Raw genomic sequence first — 18,037 nt, forward strand, 5'->3', positions numbered from 1 at the left:
AGATGTGATACAGCCTGGATTCAAACCAGGAACTGTAGTGACACCTCTTGCACTGAGATGCAGTGTCTTAGACCGCCACGCCACTCGGGAGTCTTTCTCCTCATATGTCTGACAAGAAAGCTGGACAAGTAAACGATGGGGATTTATGTGCAGTGACAGGGTAGTACTACGAAAATGCTCCAGCAATAACCAAGCTTAGGTTTCCCGAAAATTCCTTGGTTGGTTAAGATTAAGACATTTTTAGAATGTTTGTTTTGTCCAGTTTTGGGGAAATTCTGAGAATGTTCCTTATAGAGACAGAAAAGTGATGTCTTCGCAACAGCACTGAAACATTTCTGGAACACTGACATAATGCCACGAGGAAAACGTTTGCTTTTGAACCTGTCTGAATGTTTTCACAACACCATGCTTGACTGTACACGTTCCAATAACGTTCAGGAAACACTGTCTTGTAATGTCATCTCACAACCAAATGGAAATGTTAAAACAAATGCTATGCTAATTTCTCGTTAACCGGACACATACCCTCCCCAACCCTAGCCTTCTATGTATGTACCAAAGCATCCAGGGTTTGACCCGGGGTTCGATTGGGGTGATCGATGCATACTTTGAACTAGAGGCCAGTTCTGTGCCATCCTCTGCTGGCACACTGCAGCAGTGTGACCTGATGTCCTCTGTCTGCAGTTTCCTGGTCTAGCAGCATTGCGAGACGTAGAGCCACGTTGGTCCCGAGCCCATATCCATCCCACTGTTATTGCAGACACAGGCAACGCAACACTGCAGTGTGTAAAACAGGACTGTGGTGTTAGGGACTGAATAGAGGAGGCCTGTGTTCTGCACGGGACAGACAGGCTAGGGAGGTGAACACAGCACTGATTTGCACACGCAACACTGTAGTAGCCTGGAGAATTTGGGAATAGAGTGTGTATTGTTAATAGAGTGTGTATTGTTAATAGAGTGTGTATTGTCAATAGAGTGTGTATTGTTAATAGAGTGTGTATTGTTAATAGAGTGTGTATTGTCAATAGAGTGTGTATTGTTAATAGAGTGTGTATTGTTAATAGAGTGTGTATTGTTAATAGAGTGTGTATTGTTAATAGAGTGTGTATTGTTAATAGAGTGTGTATTGTTAATAGAGTGTGTATTGTTAATAGAGTGTGTATTGTTAATAGAGTGTGTATTGTTAATAGAGTGTGTATTGTTAATAGAGTGTGTATTGTTAATAGAGTGTGTATTGTTAATAGAGTGTGTATTGTAATAGAGTGTGTATTGTTAATAGAGTGTGTATTGTTAATAGAGTGTGTATTGTTAATAGAGTGTGTATTGTTAATAGAGTGTGTATTGTTAATAGAGTGTGTATTGTTAATAGAGTGTGTATTGTTAATAGAGTGTGTATTGTTAATAGAGTGTGTATTGGAATAGAGTGTGTATTGTTAATAGAGTGTGTATTGTTAATAGAGTGTGTATTGTTAATAGAGTGTGTATTGTTAATAGAGTGTGTATTGTTAATAGAGTGTGTATTGTTAATAGAGTGTGTATTGTTAATAGAGTGTGTATTGTTAATAGAGTGTGTATTGTTAATAGAGTGTGTATTGTTAATAGAGTGTGTATTGTTAATAGAGTGTGTATTGTTAATAGAGTGTGTATTGGAATAGGAGAGTGGGTGTGTGTATGCACCCCCCTTCACACACACATATACGCGCTTCCACCTCCAATGAATAATTCAGAGGCCTGCAGCGGGAAAGTGCTCAGTCACCGGTGGGGGCCACTCGCCTCACACAACCCCTCCCCCACCGCTCCCCATAATAACCCAGCACTTAATCTGTACTGAGAAACACACAACATCTAACCTGAATTGAGAAACATGCAAACAATCATATACAGTCACCCAGAAATACACATATACAGTCACCCAGAAATACACATATACAGCCACCCAGAAATACACATACGCAGTCACCCAGAAATACACATATACAGTCACCCAGAAAAACACATATACAGTCACATACACTGAAATATAGAAACACAAGCAAAGACACAACACAACATACCCCCCCCCCTCCCCCCAAAAGAAAACTGGGTAGTTGATATGTGGAAAGCTCTGTCAGCTCTCTGAAGGCTGCAGCCGTGCTCTGTCATCAAACGGCTTCCTGTGAAGCGCCAGAGCGAGGATAATAACGCTACATCTAGTTAACACTTTCACTCAGGATCTTTGACGCAAAAACAAAACCCGTTCAGTGAGCATCTTAGCATCTGCCACAAACAGTAGTGGCAACCCACTGGGCACAGACGTCGTTTCAACGTCTAGTTTTGATTAACATTTGGTTAATCAATGTGAATTCAATCTGAAATCAACATGCACCATGTAATTGGATTTATAAAAAAAAAATAAGAAATCAGTTTCACAACCAATCAGTTTTTCACATTGATTCGACATCATCACAATGATTTCTTTATTTTTTATTACGACATAGACCCAACATTGATTCAACCAGTTTGTGCCCAGTGGGTTATATGTACGGGCTACAACAACAACACCAATCAAGAGATTAGCTTTGGTTAAAGGGAAACTTCACTGCTAGATACTATTTGGGGTGTTTTTTCAGTCTCCCTACATGATTATGAATGGATGTTTCAGAGATAATTCTGAGGGATGAGAGGGTGTTTCAGAGATAATTCTAAGGGATGAGAGGGTGTTTCAGAGATAATTCTAAGGGATGAGAGGGTGTTTCAGAGATAATTCTGAGGGACGAGAGGGTGTTTCAGAGATAATTCTAAGGGATGAGAGGGTGTTTCAGAGATAATTCTGAGGGATGAGAGGATGTTTCAGAGATAATTCTGAGGGATGAGAGGGTGTTTCAGAGATAATTCTGAGGGATGAGAGGGTGTTTCAGAGATAATTCTGAGGGATGAGAGGGTGTTTCAGAGATAATTCTGAGGGACGAGAGGGTGTTTCAGAGATAATTCTGAGGGATGAGATGATGTTTCAGAGATAATTCTGAGGGATGAGAGGGTGTTTCAGAGATAATTCTGAGGGATGAGAGGGTGTTTCAGAGATAATTCTAAGGGATGAGAGGGTGTTTCAGAGATAATTCTGAGGGACGAGAGGGTGTTTCAGAGATAATTATGCAATATAGCTGTATTTTTGCACTGGGAGAGTTCAACCAATGACATTATCGGTTGATTGAGCCTGCTGTCAAATCTAAAAATGAATGGAGTCATGTTTTGTAGCAATTATTGTGGCCTTTGTGTTTCGCTGATTGCATGATCATGCTTGCACCGAGTAGATATAGTTGTCCTTGTTCAATAGAGGCGTTAGTAGTATATTTTACTTCTACTGAATATATGTCATACATTGTCATAACTCTTCCTGCATAGTGCTGTGTAAAGTCAGAGCCAGAGCCAATAAACTTTGCCTTGAATACAAGCCATGTCTACTTATTTGCTATATTGACAGACTAATATACTGTTTAATTGAAACATGTTTACTTGCCAACATATGAAAGTTGAAATGATACATCAACTCCCTGCAAAATTTGTATTAGCAGTAAGATTGTAGCTAGTTTAAGCAAATACATTTCATGAATATCACAATCATTTGATCCATAAGTTGAAGTCAAAAGTTTATTGGTTTCTGATGCAGCTGGAATCATTTAGTCACTTGTCAGTACACTTGTAAAAATTATATAAAACATTTTATTAAACACCATTATATACTGTACATACTTTATGTACAACAGCTAGCAATATCTAGACCACAATGCAGCTGTGAGCATACTAGTGTATTATCCTACATCAGTCTAACTGAATAAGGATTTTGTGTTGGTTGAATGTTCCAGGCAGGTTCCAGAATGTTCTTCAGCTGATGAACCTCTTCTTGTGTTGGGTAACGGCAGCTGGTTTAGCAGGCTTTGGCGCTGTAGCGATGTTGGGTTTGGGGAGCTGTGACTCCGGCCGCTTGTAGACCACCGTCTGGTCCTTTCTGTGCTCCTCAGCCAGGTAGACAAGCCTCTTCCTGAAATGGTGAGTTCTGGACTTGTACACTTTCTTCACCACCCACTGCTTCGACCTCTTGCAGAAGATTTGTTTCTACTGCTAGTCTCCTAGAAAGATTAAAAGACTAATCATGAGGATGTGTAAAACATGAAGATTGTTCATGAGGATGTGTAATTATACAAGAAACCATGTTAATCTGTAAACAAAAAAGGGTACAGTAAACTGGTATGTTCTGTTACACTCAGAGTCAATGATGGGGCATTGAGATGGGCAGTTAGCAAAGATGTGAAAAGTTTGAGGGGGGCTTGACTTGTAGACAGTCTAGTGTATTGTTGTCTTGAGTAGACAAGCACTGCCAACAATTGAGTGAATAGGCTAAAGGAGTATACTAACAGCCTCTCTTGTCCATGCCGAAGAACTGACTGCAAGGGTGTGAAAAGTTTGAGGAGCGCTTGGATTGTAGACAGTTTAGAATATTGGTGATTTTGTTTTCTCAAGAGGGTTCTCTGCTTTCATAAATACCTTTGGCTGTCCTGACTTGTTTCAGAGTCAGATGATGTTGAGCTTGAGCTTGTTCCAGGCGGAAAGCTTTCATCCAATGGGTCTACAGGCTCTGTACTACTAAAGCTGGTGTCAAGGTCATCGTCCTCAGCAGCAGCAGAAGGATTAATCGGCAGGACACACAGTCGCAGTGTCCGAATAGCTATACTGGCGTACTACACACTTAAACTGCATACTTTGTATTCATCGTCACATACTATTAAGCGCGTAACGTTTAGTAAAAAGTATGCAGTATGCCATGGCTACAAAACAGTAGCAGCTTCTGTCAGGCTGAGTAGGTGGGGCGGGGCCGAGCGCGGGTGGATTTTCCCAAATTCAACAGACATGCATCATATTAACCAGCCTGATAATAGCTCATTTCCAATTTGATGCATTTCTCTAAACTGAATAGAATAGGAATGGAGTGATAGGCCTACTCAGGCTGGTTATAAACAGACTATCACATTCAACCTAATGGAGTTATAGGCCTACCCAGGCTGGTTATAGACAGACTATCACATTCAACCTAATGGAGTTATAGTCCTACTCAGGCTGGTTATAGACAGACTATCTCATTCAACCTAATGGAGTTATAGGCCTACTCAGGCTGGTTATAGACAGACTATCGCATTCAACCTAGTGGAGTTATAGGCCTACTCAGGCTGGTTATAGGCAGACTATCACATTCAACCTAATGGAGTGATAGGCCTACTCAGGCTGGTTATAGACAGACTATTACATTCAACCTAATGGAGTTATAGTCCTACTCAGGCTGGTTATAGACAGACTATCACATTCAACCTAATGAAGTTATAGGCCTACCCAGGCTGGTTATAGACAGACTATCACATTCAACTAAATGGAGTTATAGTCCTACTCAGGCTGGTTATAGACAGACTATCGCATTCAACCTAATGGAGTTATAGGCCTACTCAGGCTGGTTATAGACAGACTATCGCATTCAACCTAGTGGAGTGATAGGCCTACTCAGGCTGGTTATAGGCAGACTATCACATTCAACCTAATGGAGTGATAGGCCTACTCAGGCTGGTTATAGACAGACTATCACATTCAACCTAATGGAGTTATAGTCCTACTCAGGCTGGTTATAGACAGCCTATCACATTCAACCTAATGGAGTTATAGTCCTACCCAGGCTGGTTATAGACAGACTATCACATTCAACCTAATGGAGTGATAGACCTACTCAGGCTGGTTATAGGCAGACTATCGCATTCAACCTAATGGAGTGATAGGCCTACTCAGGCTGGTTATAGACAGACTATCACATTCAACCTAATGGAGTTATAGTCCTACTCAGGCTGGTTATAGGCAGACTATCACATTCAACCTATACTGTAGCCCATATAGCCCATCTATCCTATTTAAAAAGGACCTTCAGATAGAAACAGATCATTTGGTTCCATTTCAACATATTTATTAGTGAAACCAAAGTGCTGTAACATATATCAATTAAATCAAATAGGCTAGTACACACAAACTTTTTCAATGTTCAAATCAAAAGGCTATTGCTCAGAAAAATGTGGACAGTTGGGCGCATCGCAAATTCAGAAACGCAGGACAGCAACATAATTAACTAAAGCACTGATCATTGGGAATGAGATCGGAATGACTGCTAAGGCTTGATCCGTAAATTAAATAGGTAGCCTACAAAACTAAAACAATCCATATGTTAAAATCAAAAGGCCAGCGTTAACACGACATTAATAATGCAGCACCATCCTGAATCCCAGGTGCTGACACATTCACAAATCAAAAGATGGTTTAATATTTAGTTTAAAAGCTCAGACGAACGCCAGGAGAACTACAAACAATTTTCAATGACAAAACAGAAATCAACTTTGGGTAAAAAAAATCTGTTTTCAAACACGTAGTCTACCATGCAATACTCATGATAATTTTAACATCAGCTGAGAAGCTTCGCTATTCAGAATCTTCCCAATTAAGTAGCCTAATTTTGTTGTTTGGCTACTTGCAGAGAACTAGGGCCTATCACTCGCGGCCCACCTCTTCCAATGCATTGTGGAAAAGTGTGCATTTAATTCATCTAGTAGAGGTATTATGGACAAGTTGTAGCCTACTTGTAAACACACCAACTATGACAACAAAACACTGACCATGTATATGCCTAGCTCCAGTATATTAATTTGCTCCTCATGGAGTCATGGAAAGATGGAGTAGATTTTAGAAGGTGACATACACTAGTTGCTGGTGCTGAGCTTGATGTTGATGGGATCAGACTCTAAATAGAACACATAGCCTCTCAGGTAGATAGTTAGCTAGCTAACGGTTAACTAACGTAACCTAACGAAGCTAAGGTTATCTTGCAAAGTTCCAAATCACATCGACAGATAGCAGCTGGCTAATTACATTGATTTGCTTTGGAATGTCTAGCCAGTGTATTATTAAAGCTAGCTAGCTAGATTTTGGTGTAGATAAACAAATGTAGTTAGCTAGCTAGCTCTTTGAAGCAAAGGGGAAAATTGATGGAATAGCATCACTTTTCAACGTTCGACGACCTGGCAACCCCATCAGTTGAGACTTCAAGTCCGTTTCAAAATCCTCTGGCTGAAAGTGCTGGCTACAAGCACAGACATTTTGATATTTCTCCATCAACTGGATCCACCTTCACCGGGGCAGTACTACGTCCTGAAATCGCTACGAATTCTGGATATTTGGGTTTGCTTACGACCAGCAAATGTAGATGGCCCGTTTCTACCGGTGAGATGCCGAAACTCTCGTATTTGTGTGTAGTGAAGAAATTCTAAATTTGTCTGACACATATGATATGTTAATAACATATTAATGGAAATATACAGTAAAATAGAGCCGTGGTGAAATGTCCCTTTAAGCTGACAGGTAAACAGGTGTGGTCACATGAGTATTGTAGTACTGCAGTCAATTGAATGATTGATAACAAAATCATTAACCATTATGGAACTACAGATGTTAAGGTAGGATCACATTCAGTCAGATGCGTAGTTCATCTGTTTGGCCATTTAGTTGGACAAAAGGCCAGCAGAAATGGCGGCACGGCACTCCAGCGATGACGTCATAAAACAATCACTACTCATTTGGAGATCCAAACACGACGACAACAACAACAAAAACCACAATTGATCAAGATAATGAATAAAGAGGGCTCTAGGGATTCTTGTTGAATTACTTCAGTGATGCTGAGTCTTTTTGGATTGTTGCTGTCTCAGATAAAGGGAGAGAACAGTACACCAGTAGACTAGTACTTCAGAGAGTCATCATAATGAAAATCTCCATGCAGACATCAACAAGATGTTATATTTAGGCCTCATAGAAATGCTCCCTACAGGGAAGGAAACTGTGCAGCATCAACTCTAATGTGTTACCTCAGTTGAGCACTTTTATCATAGGCCTACCCACACACGTTGTTAGAGGGAGACTTCGGGATTTTGGCAATGAGGCCCTTTATCTACTTCCCCAGAGTCAGATGAAATTGTGGATACCATTTTTATGTCTCCACGTGCAGTTTGAAGGAAGTTGCTAACAAGCTCTAGCGCAATTGCTAATTAGCATTAGAGCAATGATTGGAAGTCTATGGGTATTTGCTAGCATGCTAAAAATGCAATCTCAAAACGAGCCACACAAAAGCACAAACTGGAATATGAAAATCTAAAATAATTTATATCGATTGATAACCTACTAAATATCATCATCATCATCAAGAACAACAACACCCCCCCCCCCACCCTCCTGAAATAGCCTGATATTTTTTCCTAGGTATCTATAGGCCAGGGTTTCCCAAACTCTGTCCTGGGGCCCGCCCTGTGTGCACGTTTCGGTTTTTCTCCTAACACTACAAAAGTATGTGGACACGCCTTCAAATTAGTGGATTCTGCTATCACAGCCACACCCGTTGCTGGCAGGTGTATACAATCGAGCACACCGCCGTGCAATCTCCATAGACAAACATTGGCAATAGAATAGCCTTACTAAAGAGCTCAGTGACTTTCAATGTGGCACCGTCATAGGATGTCACCTTTCCAACAAGTCAGTTTGTTTCAGCATGACAGTGCCCCGTGCACAAAAGTCCATACAGCAATGGTTCGAGATCGGTGTGGAAGAACTTGACTGGCCTGCACAGAGCCCTGCCCTCAAACCCATCTAACACCTTTGTGATGAATTGGAACGCCAACTGCGAGCCAGGCCTAATCACCCAACATCAGTGCCCGACCTCACTAATGCTCTTGTGGCTGAATGGAAGCAAGTCCCTGCAGCAATGTTCCAACATCTAGTGGAAAGCCTTCCCAGAAGAGTGGAGACTGTTAATAGCAGCAAAGGGGGGACCAACTCCATATTAATGCCCATCATTTTGGAATGAGATGTTTGACAAGCAGGTGTCCACATACTTTTGGTCATGTAGTGTTTATGGCATTGCTACATGAGAACGGTAGTGCTTGTTGTTCTGTGTGTGGAGACATTCAGGCTTACTAGGAGCATATAATATCCTTTCCAGTGCGGATACATTTTATGTAGACACTGCTACCACACAAGTCTCTCCAACTGCTGTCAATCAAGAGAGCTGTCAAGGAAAGCACCACGTGATCTGAGAGGTCTTCGGACGTTAAATTGCAGCACTGTCGCTATATGCAATTGCGTTATTCCTTCTCCAATAGAATGAATGGGACTCTAAATAGTAACCAATCAGAAGAGAGCTCTGTGGCATATAAAACCTAGCAAAGCGGCTTAGTTCTGGACACCAGTATTAGCGTTGGTGTGATCGTTCCTTGTCGAAAGGGATTTTGTGTCTTTCCCAAAGAAAAACGTCCTAAGGTAGGATAGATATTTTTGGGGGATGTGTAGAAATGCATAAGAATGTCATATGTGTGGCGTTGTTATAGTGCGTCGAATGTGCTTTGTATTTAATACATGTATTTAAATATGATGACAATGGCACAATATAATAATTTCGGTTGAACAAAGACTTGGGTATTGTAGACATATCGGTAAAGCGCGTTCACCCTTGATTTGGAGACGTCAGTGATTTTGTTTTCACATTTAAAAAAAAAAAGATTCAACTGTAAAATATTATATCCTGGATAAAATTGCCATAGTCTTGTATACAAGGGTTGTATTTTCCGTTGCAGTTTACATCGACAACGAACGACCTTGCAGCATCTCTTATCTGCAAGGTCTTATCTGGTGCTGCGCATTACGCATTCGGTCGAGGGCTTCCATCAAAGGTGCACAGTAGCCTACATATTTGGATTAAAACATGATGACTACATGCATTTTAACCCATCCATTATATTTGTTGTAGATTTGACATTCTAGCGAAATGAACAGTTGCTAGATGTGGGCACGGAGGATAAATTGCGTGTCTACCATGTCGGATGATGAGGAAAGGACGCATATGGTTGGATTTGTTACCTCTTTGAACCGGGTGCTTACGACTGCATCAGTCCAGCAGTGTTGGGGAAGCTACTTTGAAAATATAGTTTACCAAACGACCAATTACGTCACACTGGAAGAACATACGCTGAACTAAACCCACTGGGCATTTTTTCCACTTTGGTTCAACGTAATGTAATTGAAATGAAGTGGGACGTCTATCTAAACAGTGGAAAGCTACAGTTAAGAAAATAGTTTAATTAACTAAAGGTACTTTTTTTTAAAGCAATACATTCTTATTTAAATCTGAAATGTCAGACTACAAATTGCAAGAATAGTTCATATTCTGTTAATAGAACGTGTATTTTAGCCTATTAAACAAATGAATTAAGCAGGTGTGATGCCAAAAAAGGAAATGCTTGTTTCACTCATTTTATTTTCCAAGAAGAGTGTAGTTCCAGTAGTTAACTACACCAGTACAGGTAAAAAAGAGAACTACTGAAAACACTACCAAGATTTGAATTAAGTTCAACTGCCACCAAACTACTGCAAAATGTCAAATTACTAGCTGAACTAAAATTAATGCAGTATAAAGTCTTCAACGTTTTACTAATAAAGGTACACTATGCAGAAATCGCTCTGCAATTACCTGGTTGCTAAAATTCTAATAGTCCACCAAATTTCAATTTCACAAGCCATGTGTAGGGAATCATTGCACCGATCAAAACAGCTGTGAAATATATTTTCATTAAACCTTTTTTTAAGCTGGTGTACAAAAGTAAAATATGCAAAAATGAAACCTAAGACCAGGAAGCGTATAAATAGCGCACCAAGAACAGACCTACGGTTTAGACGACTAGTATTAAATGAGAATAACAAGTCTAACTCGGGTCGCCCAAAAAAGTTATTGCAGCGTTAAACTGTGTAAGCGATTTAATTTTCCGGTTTGGCTATTTCGGCCACTAACATTGAATTGTTTCATCCTTGCTCACAGGTGAAAGAAATCATGCCTTTCGGTAACACCCACAACAAGCTGAAGATGAACTACTCCGCGGAGCAGGAGTACCCCGACCTCAGCCAGCATAACAACCACATGGCCAAGGTGCTCACTCCAGAGATGTACGCCAACTTGCGGGACAAGGAAACTCCAAGTGGATTTACAGTGGATGATGTCATTCAGACTGGGGTTGATAACCCAGGTAAATAGCAGTAGTTTTTAATCGATTTTAATCTTAATAAATCTGTGTCGTGCAGTTTCTAAGTGAAGTGCGTAGAAAATGGGAGGGCAGTATTTATAGCCCACCCACTCATCCGGGGCTTAGATGCTGCACTGTCAATCATGTACCTTATGAAAAACCTGTTGAAAAGCTGATCTTGTTGCCAAGGCCCTGTTCTGTGGCCACTAATGCAATGTTCCGTAAAATAATGCATAATTGTTTTTCCCTGTCTAGCAGTTGAAACAATAAAGCGTTTTTCCTGTCCCTGTTTTGGTAAACTTAAACCAAAAAAAAAAGTTTTTTTAACCATGTCTTGAAGCTTTACAGCATGTTTACATAAAACAAGCTTATATTTTGTGTACGACGGTTGAACTAAGCTCATGAGGCATTAAGTTATATTCAATAATGAAAGAGTTACAGAAATTGGATGTAGCCACTGCAGATTGCCCTTTTAAGCATACTTCCTAATGGAAGTATAGCTGCATTAGGCCTATTTATTGTAACAATTTATTACAGCAGCTTCACCAACAACCTTCGCTGAACAAGGTCAAAGCCATTAGTAGTTGCCATAAAACCATTGCGGAGCAAGTGACAAGGTTGAGCCCTTGCATTTTATTCCCCTCAATTCCAAGGTTGTAGAGTCATGTCTCTTTAAACTCTGAATTATCATCAAGTCCAGGGACCAATTACTTTCAGCTGTGGGCTGATCAGATTTTTTTTTTGCGACTGGACAGGGGGGGGCTTGAAAATAACTAATTAGTACACTGCAAATTAACCACAAGAAGCCCAACTGTATAGTACTTAGACAAACATAATTTCAGACCTTTGATTATATTGGGATATGTCTTGTGGGATTACTTCAACAGTTTTCCTGGCAACACTTTATATTCAGTTCCCTTAAGCCATTTACAGTTTAGAGTTTACTTACCACTTAATCACTGCTCCTACATTTGTAACTGTCTCATAGTCATTTCTGCATTTTATAAACTATTTTTAAACTGCCTTTTTCGTCAGCGTGCTAAGCTAGCGGATGCTAAAGCAGCCCATTGAAATCCATGAAAATGAGACACCTAGTGTTGAGTTGCTGCCGGAAGTTTAGCGTTAGCTAGACTAGCATGTTGACAAAAGGCAGTTAATTAAAATGGTATTTCATAAATTGCTTATTGACAACTTGGTGGGCCAAGAACCCTGACGTAGGCCTTGCATTTGATAAGCTCTTTTATCCCCTCGTACAGCATCCAGTGTAACTAAGCATTAAACGGCTGAAGATGAGTACCGTTATGCAACCTTACGGTCTTAACCCTAGACATGTACAACATTATGAATATCAACACTGTAGTAATGCCCAATGGCTTCACTGTAGATTGTTATTCTGACAGGAGGGTGGCTGAAGTTATTTTTGGAACTAAGAACAATGCGACTGCAAGCACAACTGACCATTTTATATAAACACTGTCAAAACCAATGCATCTGCGTTTTTGTCAGTGAAATCGTCACTTGGGGTCGACGCAACTGTTTGCATCGTCATTTCGTGTCAAGGCCCAGTTTCACCCTTTTTCTATTCTATTTCAGGCCACCCCTTCATCATGACAGTGGGCTGTGTGGCCGGCGACGAGGAGACGTACGAGGTGTTCAAGGAGCTGCTGGACCCCGTCATCGAAGATCGCCACGGTGGATACAAGCCCTCAGACAAACACAAGACCGACCTGAACCCAGACAACCTTGTGGTAAGAACACACATACACACCACGCCGAATCATCACACACGCTCACGGTGAATCCCAAAACACCCCCTCACCCCTACCAACTTGCTCGGCGGGCCCTCCGTTGTCATGTGGTGCTGACTAAACTTAGAGGGTGACTTCGAGTGGCGAGGGGATCAATAAACCATCAACTTCGGGACACGTGACTTGAATGATGCAATTCATGTTCTACTCGTCAATAATAAACGTGCCTGAAATTCAAATGTACAAATCCCTCCTGTCATTTTACAATATATAAACAAACCTCAGGAACAGTTAAATATTTAATTCGGGAGGTCTTTCATCTGTTACAAACTCCAAACATATCGCAGCTGTGTCGGGGTGGCACTTCGCTCTGCAGCCTTGCTGGCTCAGTCTAAGTGGCTATCTGACGGTCTAATTAGCCCCTACACCATTGATCATTTACCCTCCCTCAGCTTTTGGCGGACGCACACGTGAATGTGCAACTGGAGAGCTAAGGGGATGAGTTTGGATTCAACCTCTGCCTCAACCTCCACACTTGCCCACCTTGAATCACCACATAGGCCCCTACAAACTCCAAGGGAAGGCGTCTGAGTCCATGTCGTAGACTGTAGTCAGCACTATTCAGGAAACCAATATGGAATTCAAAATCCATATTGGTCAAACTGGCCACATGACCCATTATTTTCAAAAATCCCTGTACCCCAATCCTGGTTTATACAGTCAATACCAAATGTGTAACTGTTAGCTTTCATGCTAATGCGGCTCTTGCCATTGTTTTGTTAGGGTGGGGATGACCTGGACCCCAACTACGTCCTGAGCTCTAGAGTGAGAACTGGTAGGAGCGTCCGCGGCTTCTGCCTCCCCCCACACTGCAGCCGTGGGGAGCGACGTGCCATTGAGAACATGGCCATCGAAAGTACGTAACTGAGCCCCTCTCCTCCAATTCCTCGAGTCACTTTGCAGGAACTTGTTTGTGCCACGGCTGCCCCCTGGCAGTAACAAGTGGAACTGTAGCTTAATCCTCCTATTGAAATTATACCGCACTTTAATTGGCTTGCTGCTTCTGACTGGCATCGGTTAAGATTTACTTATTCTATATGTTTTATATAATGGAATCATTGACAAAAATGTGCACAAATGACTGCTTGATGTTTATTTCTTACAAATATGCAGTTTGCTTTAGTTGGTGACAAGGTTGACTACTTTCATGTAGGCTAAGTAGTTTTACTGATATTAGCATGTTTTTTCAGGTCTAGCCTCACTGGATGGGGACCTCAATGGCCAGTATTACGCCCTGAAGAACATGACAGACGACGAGCAGCAACAGCTGATCGATGACCACTTCCTGTTCGACAAACCCGTTTCCCCCCTGCTGCTGGCGTCCGGGATGGGCCGAGATTGGCCCGACGGCAGGGGCATCTGGTGTGTTCCATACTCGAAAAAGACGGAATTTTCCCAAATAGTGATATGAAGTTTGTGCTCTGTGTTGAATTAAAGGAGGCTCTGATGTAAAGTTTCCCCTAAGTACTGATCTATGATCAGCTCCACTCCTCCATCCCAACCTTAACCATTAGTGGGAGAAAATATATATTTTTTTTACCCACGATCAGTGTCTATGGACAACTTCCCCCTACACCGGTGTACCAACTGGAGGGTGCCTTCAGTGAGAATTAACCTGATCACAATGTTTAATGGCGTCTCCTTACAACTGACGGTGAATCAATGTTTTTGTTGACAGGCACAACGACGGCAAGACCTTCCTGGTGTGGGTGAACGAGGAAGACCATCTACGAGTCATCTCTATGCAGAAGGGCGGCAACATGAAGGAGGTGTTCCACCGCTTCTGCACAGGCCTCACAAAGGTGTGTGGTGTGCGACTCAAGGATTTCAAAGGCACACAATTATATAATATTGAGCGACACCTAACATTCAAAGAAATGTGCATAGCACACCACCGCTTTGGTGTTCATTCCATTTAGGAGTCTACTTAAAATGTAGTGCAAAATGAAAACTGTCCCAAAAGGATGTAACCTTTTTTTTAAACTCAAACTAAACTACTTAAACTCTTTAAACTCAAATCCCCTACACTGCAGTTGCTTTCGCAACACAATGGTGCCACAAGTCATAGCCTTTGCCCTGACCCCTACAGATCGAGAGCCTGTTCAAGGACAAGGGTCATGAGTTCATGTGGAACGAGCACCTGGGTTACGTGCTCACCTGCCCCTCCAACCTGGGCACAGGGCTGCGCGCCGGCGTGCACGTCAAGCTGCCCAACGTCAGCAAGCACGAGAAGTTTGGCGAGGTCCTCAAGAGGTTGAGGCTGCAGAAGCGTGGCACAGGTATGTACATTTAACCCCCCCTCAACTCATTTAGGGAATGTAGAGGGGGGAAAAACCGTCTCGCAGTTATTGGATTTAAGCAAACATCCAGCGGATTCGGAGTATTGTCTAGTCTCACTAAGCTCCTGGGGAGCTACCCTCTCTTACCTTCAAGCCCTAGTCATGTTTCAGCTAAGTAGCTGCTCATCAGGCCCTGAAACCTGCATGCCCAGTGGTTCTCCAGGAGCAGGTTTGGCCTGGAACTTGTCTTATCCACCATCATTGTCTTTGGTACTGAACATGTACATTTCGCTTCTTCCTCAGGTGGCGTGGACACTGCAGCAGTAGGTGGCGTGTTTGACATCTCCAACGCCGATCGTCTGGGCTTCTCTGAGGTGGAGCTGGTGCAGATGGTTGTCGACGGCGTCAAGACCCTCGTTGAGATGGAGAAGCGTCTGGAGGGAGGCCAGTCCTTCGACGACCTGATGCCCGACCAGAAGTGAACGTGCTCACTCTAGAACCTTATGACCTCATCTCTCCCCCCTCACCAATATCTCCCCCTTGTCTCAAAAAACAATAATCTTAACTACATCAAGGAAATACACTCCGCCCGATGCGTTTAGTGGCACTAAAAAGTTAGACAAGTCTTCCATCTGTGTGATGAAGGATTTTGTATCTCAAATGCTGTCTTGTTGCAAAATATTGGATGGATCTTAACTTGAAATAAAAGTATCTTTGCCCCATGGAATGTGCTTGTTGTGTTTGTCATAACATTTTATTTTTGAGCAAGAGATTTGTTTGGAGGCTCGCATCAAATCATTTCAAGAACTCTCTGCTTGATTGAGCTTGCCTGTCTCAATTGACCTGTCTCAATTGACCAATAGAATAGTCAAACTGTAAATCCTACCCATATGGCACTCCAAGCAGGCTTGGGCAAATGCTTAAACCCAGGTCTTGATTCAATAGGCTTATGCAGTAGGGCACAATGGTATGATTCCTATTCTGTCTTAAATGGGGCAATATGATTGCTAAATTGGAATATACCAATTGATTCTTGAATAGAATGTACTAATGCCTCATCAGAACCCATAACATAAACAAATGCTGTCTAGCCTCAAAACGGTTCCCTATAATTTTGATATCATGGTCAGGCCTCATCCGTCAGCTTTTCAAACAGCAGTAGGGTCACTGCAGATTGTTCCTTAAGGCTTGTTATTAATCCCAGACGCCAGCACTCTTGTGCTCAAGTCTTAAGATTTCGCTACAACGCTGGTATCCATGAACCTCATGGTATGTACACTGCCAGAGTGGACTCATCTTTATTTGGCTTTTATAGAGTAACACAATTGCCTTCAGTCTGGACCACTATTAGGCCTAGATCAGGATCCCAAGGGGTGCACATTTGGTTTTTGCCCTAGAACTACACAGCTGACTCAAAAAATAAAGCTTTGATCATTTGAATCAGCTGTGTAGTTATAGGGGGAAAAAATTCAACGTTTGGCCTAGATTTAACCAGTGATAGAGGATAGCTGTTTTGGCGGTGTCAAATTGAGCAGCTGCTCTTGATCATCAGGAAGCCACACCTGTCTCACTTAGAAGCTCAGAATGAGAAAGCATGCTTTATAATCGAGTAGATTAGGCTATATCTCACATTCCATTGTTCAAACTTGTAAACAAGGCTGCATGGGATTTCTCTTAATGCGACTCTGTGCAGCCAATGTCCACTTGTGGATTTGACCGCTCCGCTTTGCGGATGTGATTGAATAGAGCTTAGGTCCAGTTGGAGACCCCTCTCATACAGTGACATCTAGTGGTCCCATATAGTGAAGTCAACACCTTCCCACTCAGACCACTAGCTGTAGCCAAAGTATTAAGACACCTGTTTAGTACAAACCGGTTCATTAACGTAACAGGTAGGCGTGGTAGAGCGTTTCACTCAACGATGGAAGGAACCTTTTTTTTTACCTTTTAACTAGGCAAGTCGGTTAAGAACAAACTCTTATGACGGCCCACCGGGAAAGTAGTGACCATAAAGAGGACATTGACACATTCCAAGAGTACTCCACTAGAGCCATGCTAGAACACAGACAACTGTTTTTTTCCCACTAATTGGTCTTTTGACCAATCAGATCTTTTTCCAATAATTGGGCAAAATATCAGAATTAGGCTTCCTGTTTAAACATAGATAGGGTCAGAGTCCTACCATCAGTCAGACAGGGCCAGAGACCTACCATACAGTTATGCCCTTGAATACTGATCTAAATAAATAATTAAGAGTGACATATACTGAACAAAAAAATATGGTCCCATGTTTCATGAGATGAAATAACAGATGCACAAAAAAGCTTGTTTCAATCAAATTGTGCGCACAAATGTGTTTACATCCCAGTTAGTGAGCATTTCCCCTTTGACAAGATAATCCATCTACCTGACAGATGTGGCATATCAAGAAGCCAATTTAACAGCATGATCATTACACAGGTGCACCTTGAGCTGGGGACAAAAAGGTCACATTAAAATGTGCAGTTGTCACACAACATAATGCCACAGATGTCTCAAGTTTTGAGGGAGCATGCAATTGGCATGCTGACTGCAGGAATGTCCACCAGAGCTGTTGCCAGATAATACAATGTTAATTTCTCTACCATAAGCCACCTCCAACGTCATTTTAGAGAAGTTGGCAGTATGTCCAACCAGCCTCACAACCACTGACCACGTGTAATCATTCCAGCCCAGGACCTCCACATCTTGCTTCTTCACATGCGAGATCGTCTGAGACCAGCCACCCGGACAGCTGATGAAACTGAGGAGTGTTTCTGTCTGTCTGTAATAAAGCCCTTTTGTGGGGAAA

At 41.9% G+C, this 18,037-nt stretch overlaps 1 protein-coding gene across 1 annotated transcript; it reads left to right on the forward strand.

Annotated features, from left to right (window-relative positions):
* The first annotated feature begins 9,268 nt into the window (after positions 1-9,268).
* On the forward strand, positions 9,269-15,934 carry LOC115175104 (creatine kinase B-type). Its single transcript, XM_029734288.1, has 8 exons — positions 9,269-9,366; positions 10,919-11,123; positions 12,714-12,868; positions 13,652-13,784; positions 14,119-14,290; positions 14,607-14,730; positions 15,018-15,207; positions 15,511-15,934. The coding sequence occupies exons 2-8, from the start codon at positions 10,931-10,933 to the stop codon at positions 15,687-15,689; spliced, it is 1,146 nt and encodes a 381-aa protein (XP_029590148.1). The 5' UTR covers positions 9,269-9,366; positions 10,919-10,930; the 3' UTR covers positions 15,690-15,934.
* Positions 15,935-18,037: the final 2,103 nt, after the last annotated feature.

Source organism: Salmo trutta, chromosome 35, assembly GCF_901001165.1.
Source record: "Salmo trutta chromosome 35, fSalTru1.1, whole genome shotgun sequence".
NCBI classification, from domain to species: domain Eukaryota; kingdom Metazoa; phylum Chordata; class Actinopteri; order Salmoniformes; family Salmonidae; genus Salmo; species Salmo trutta.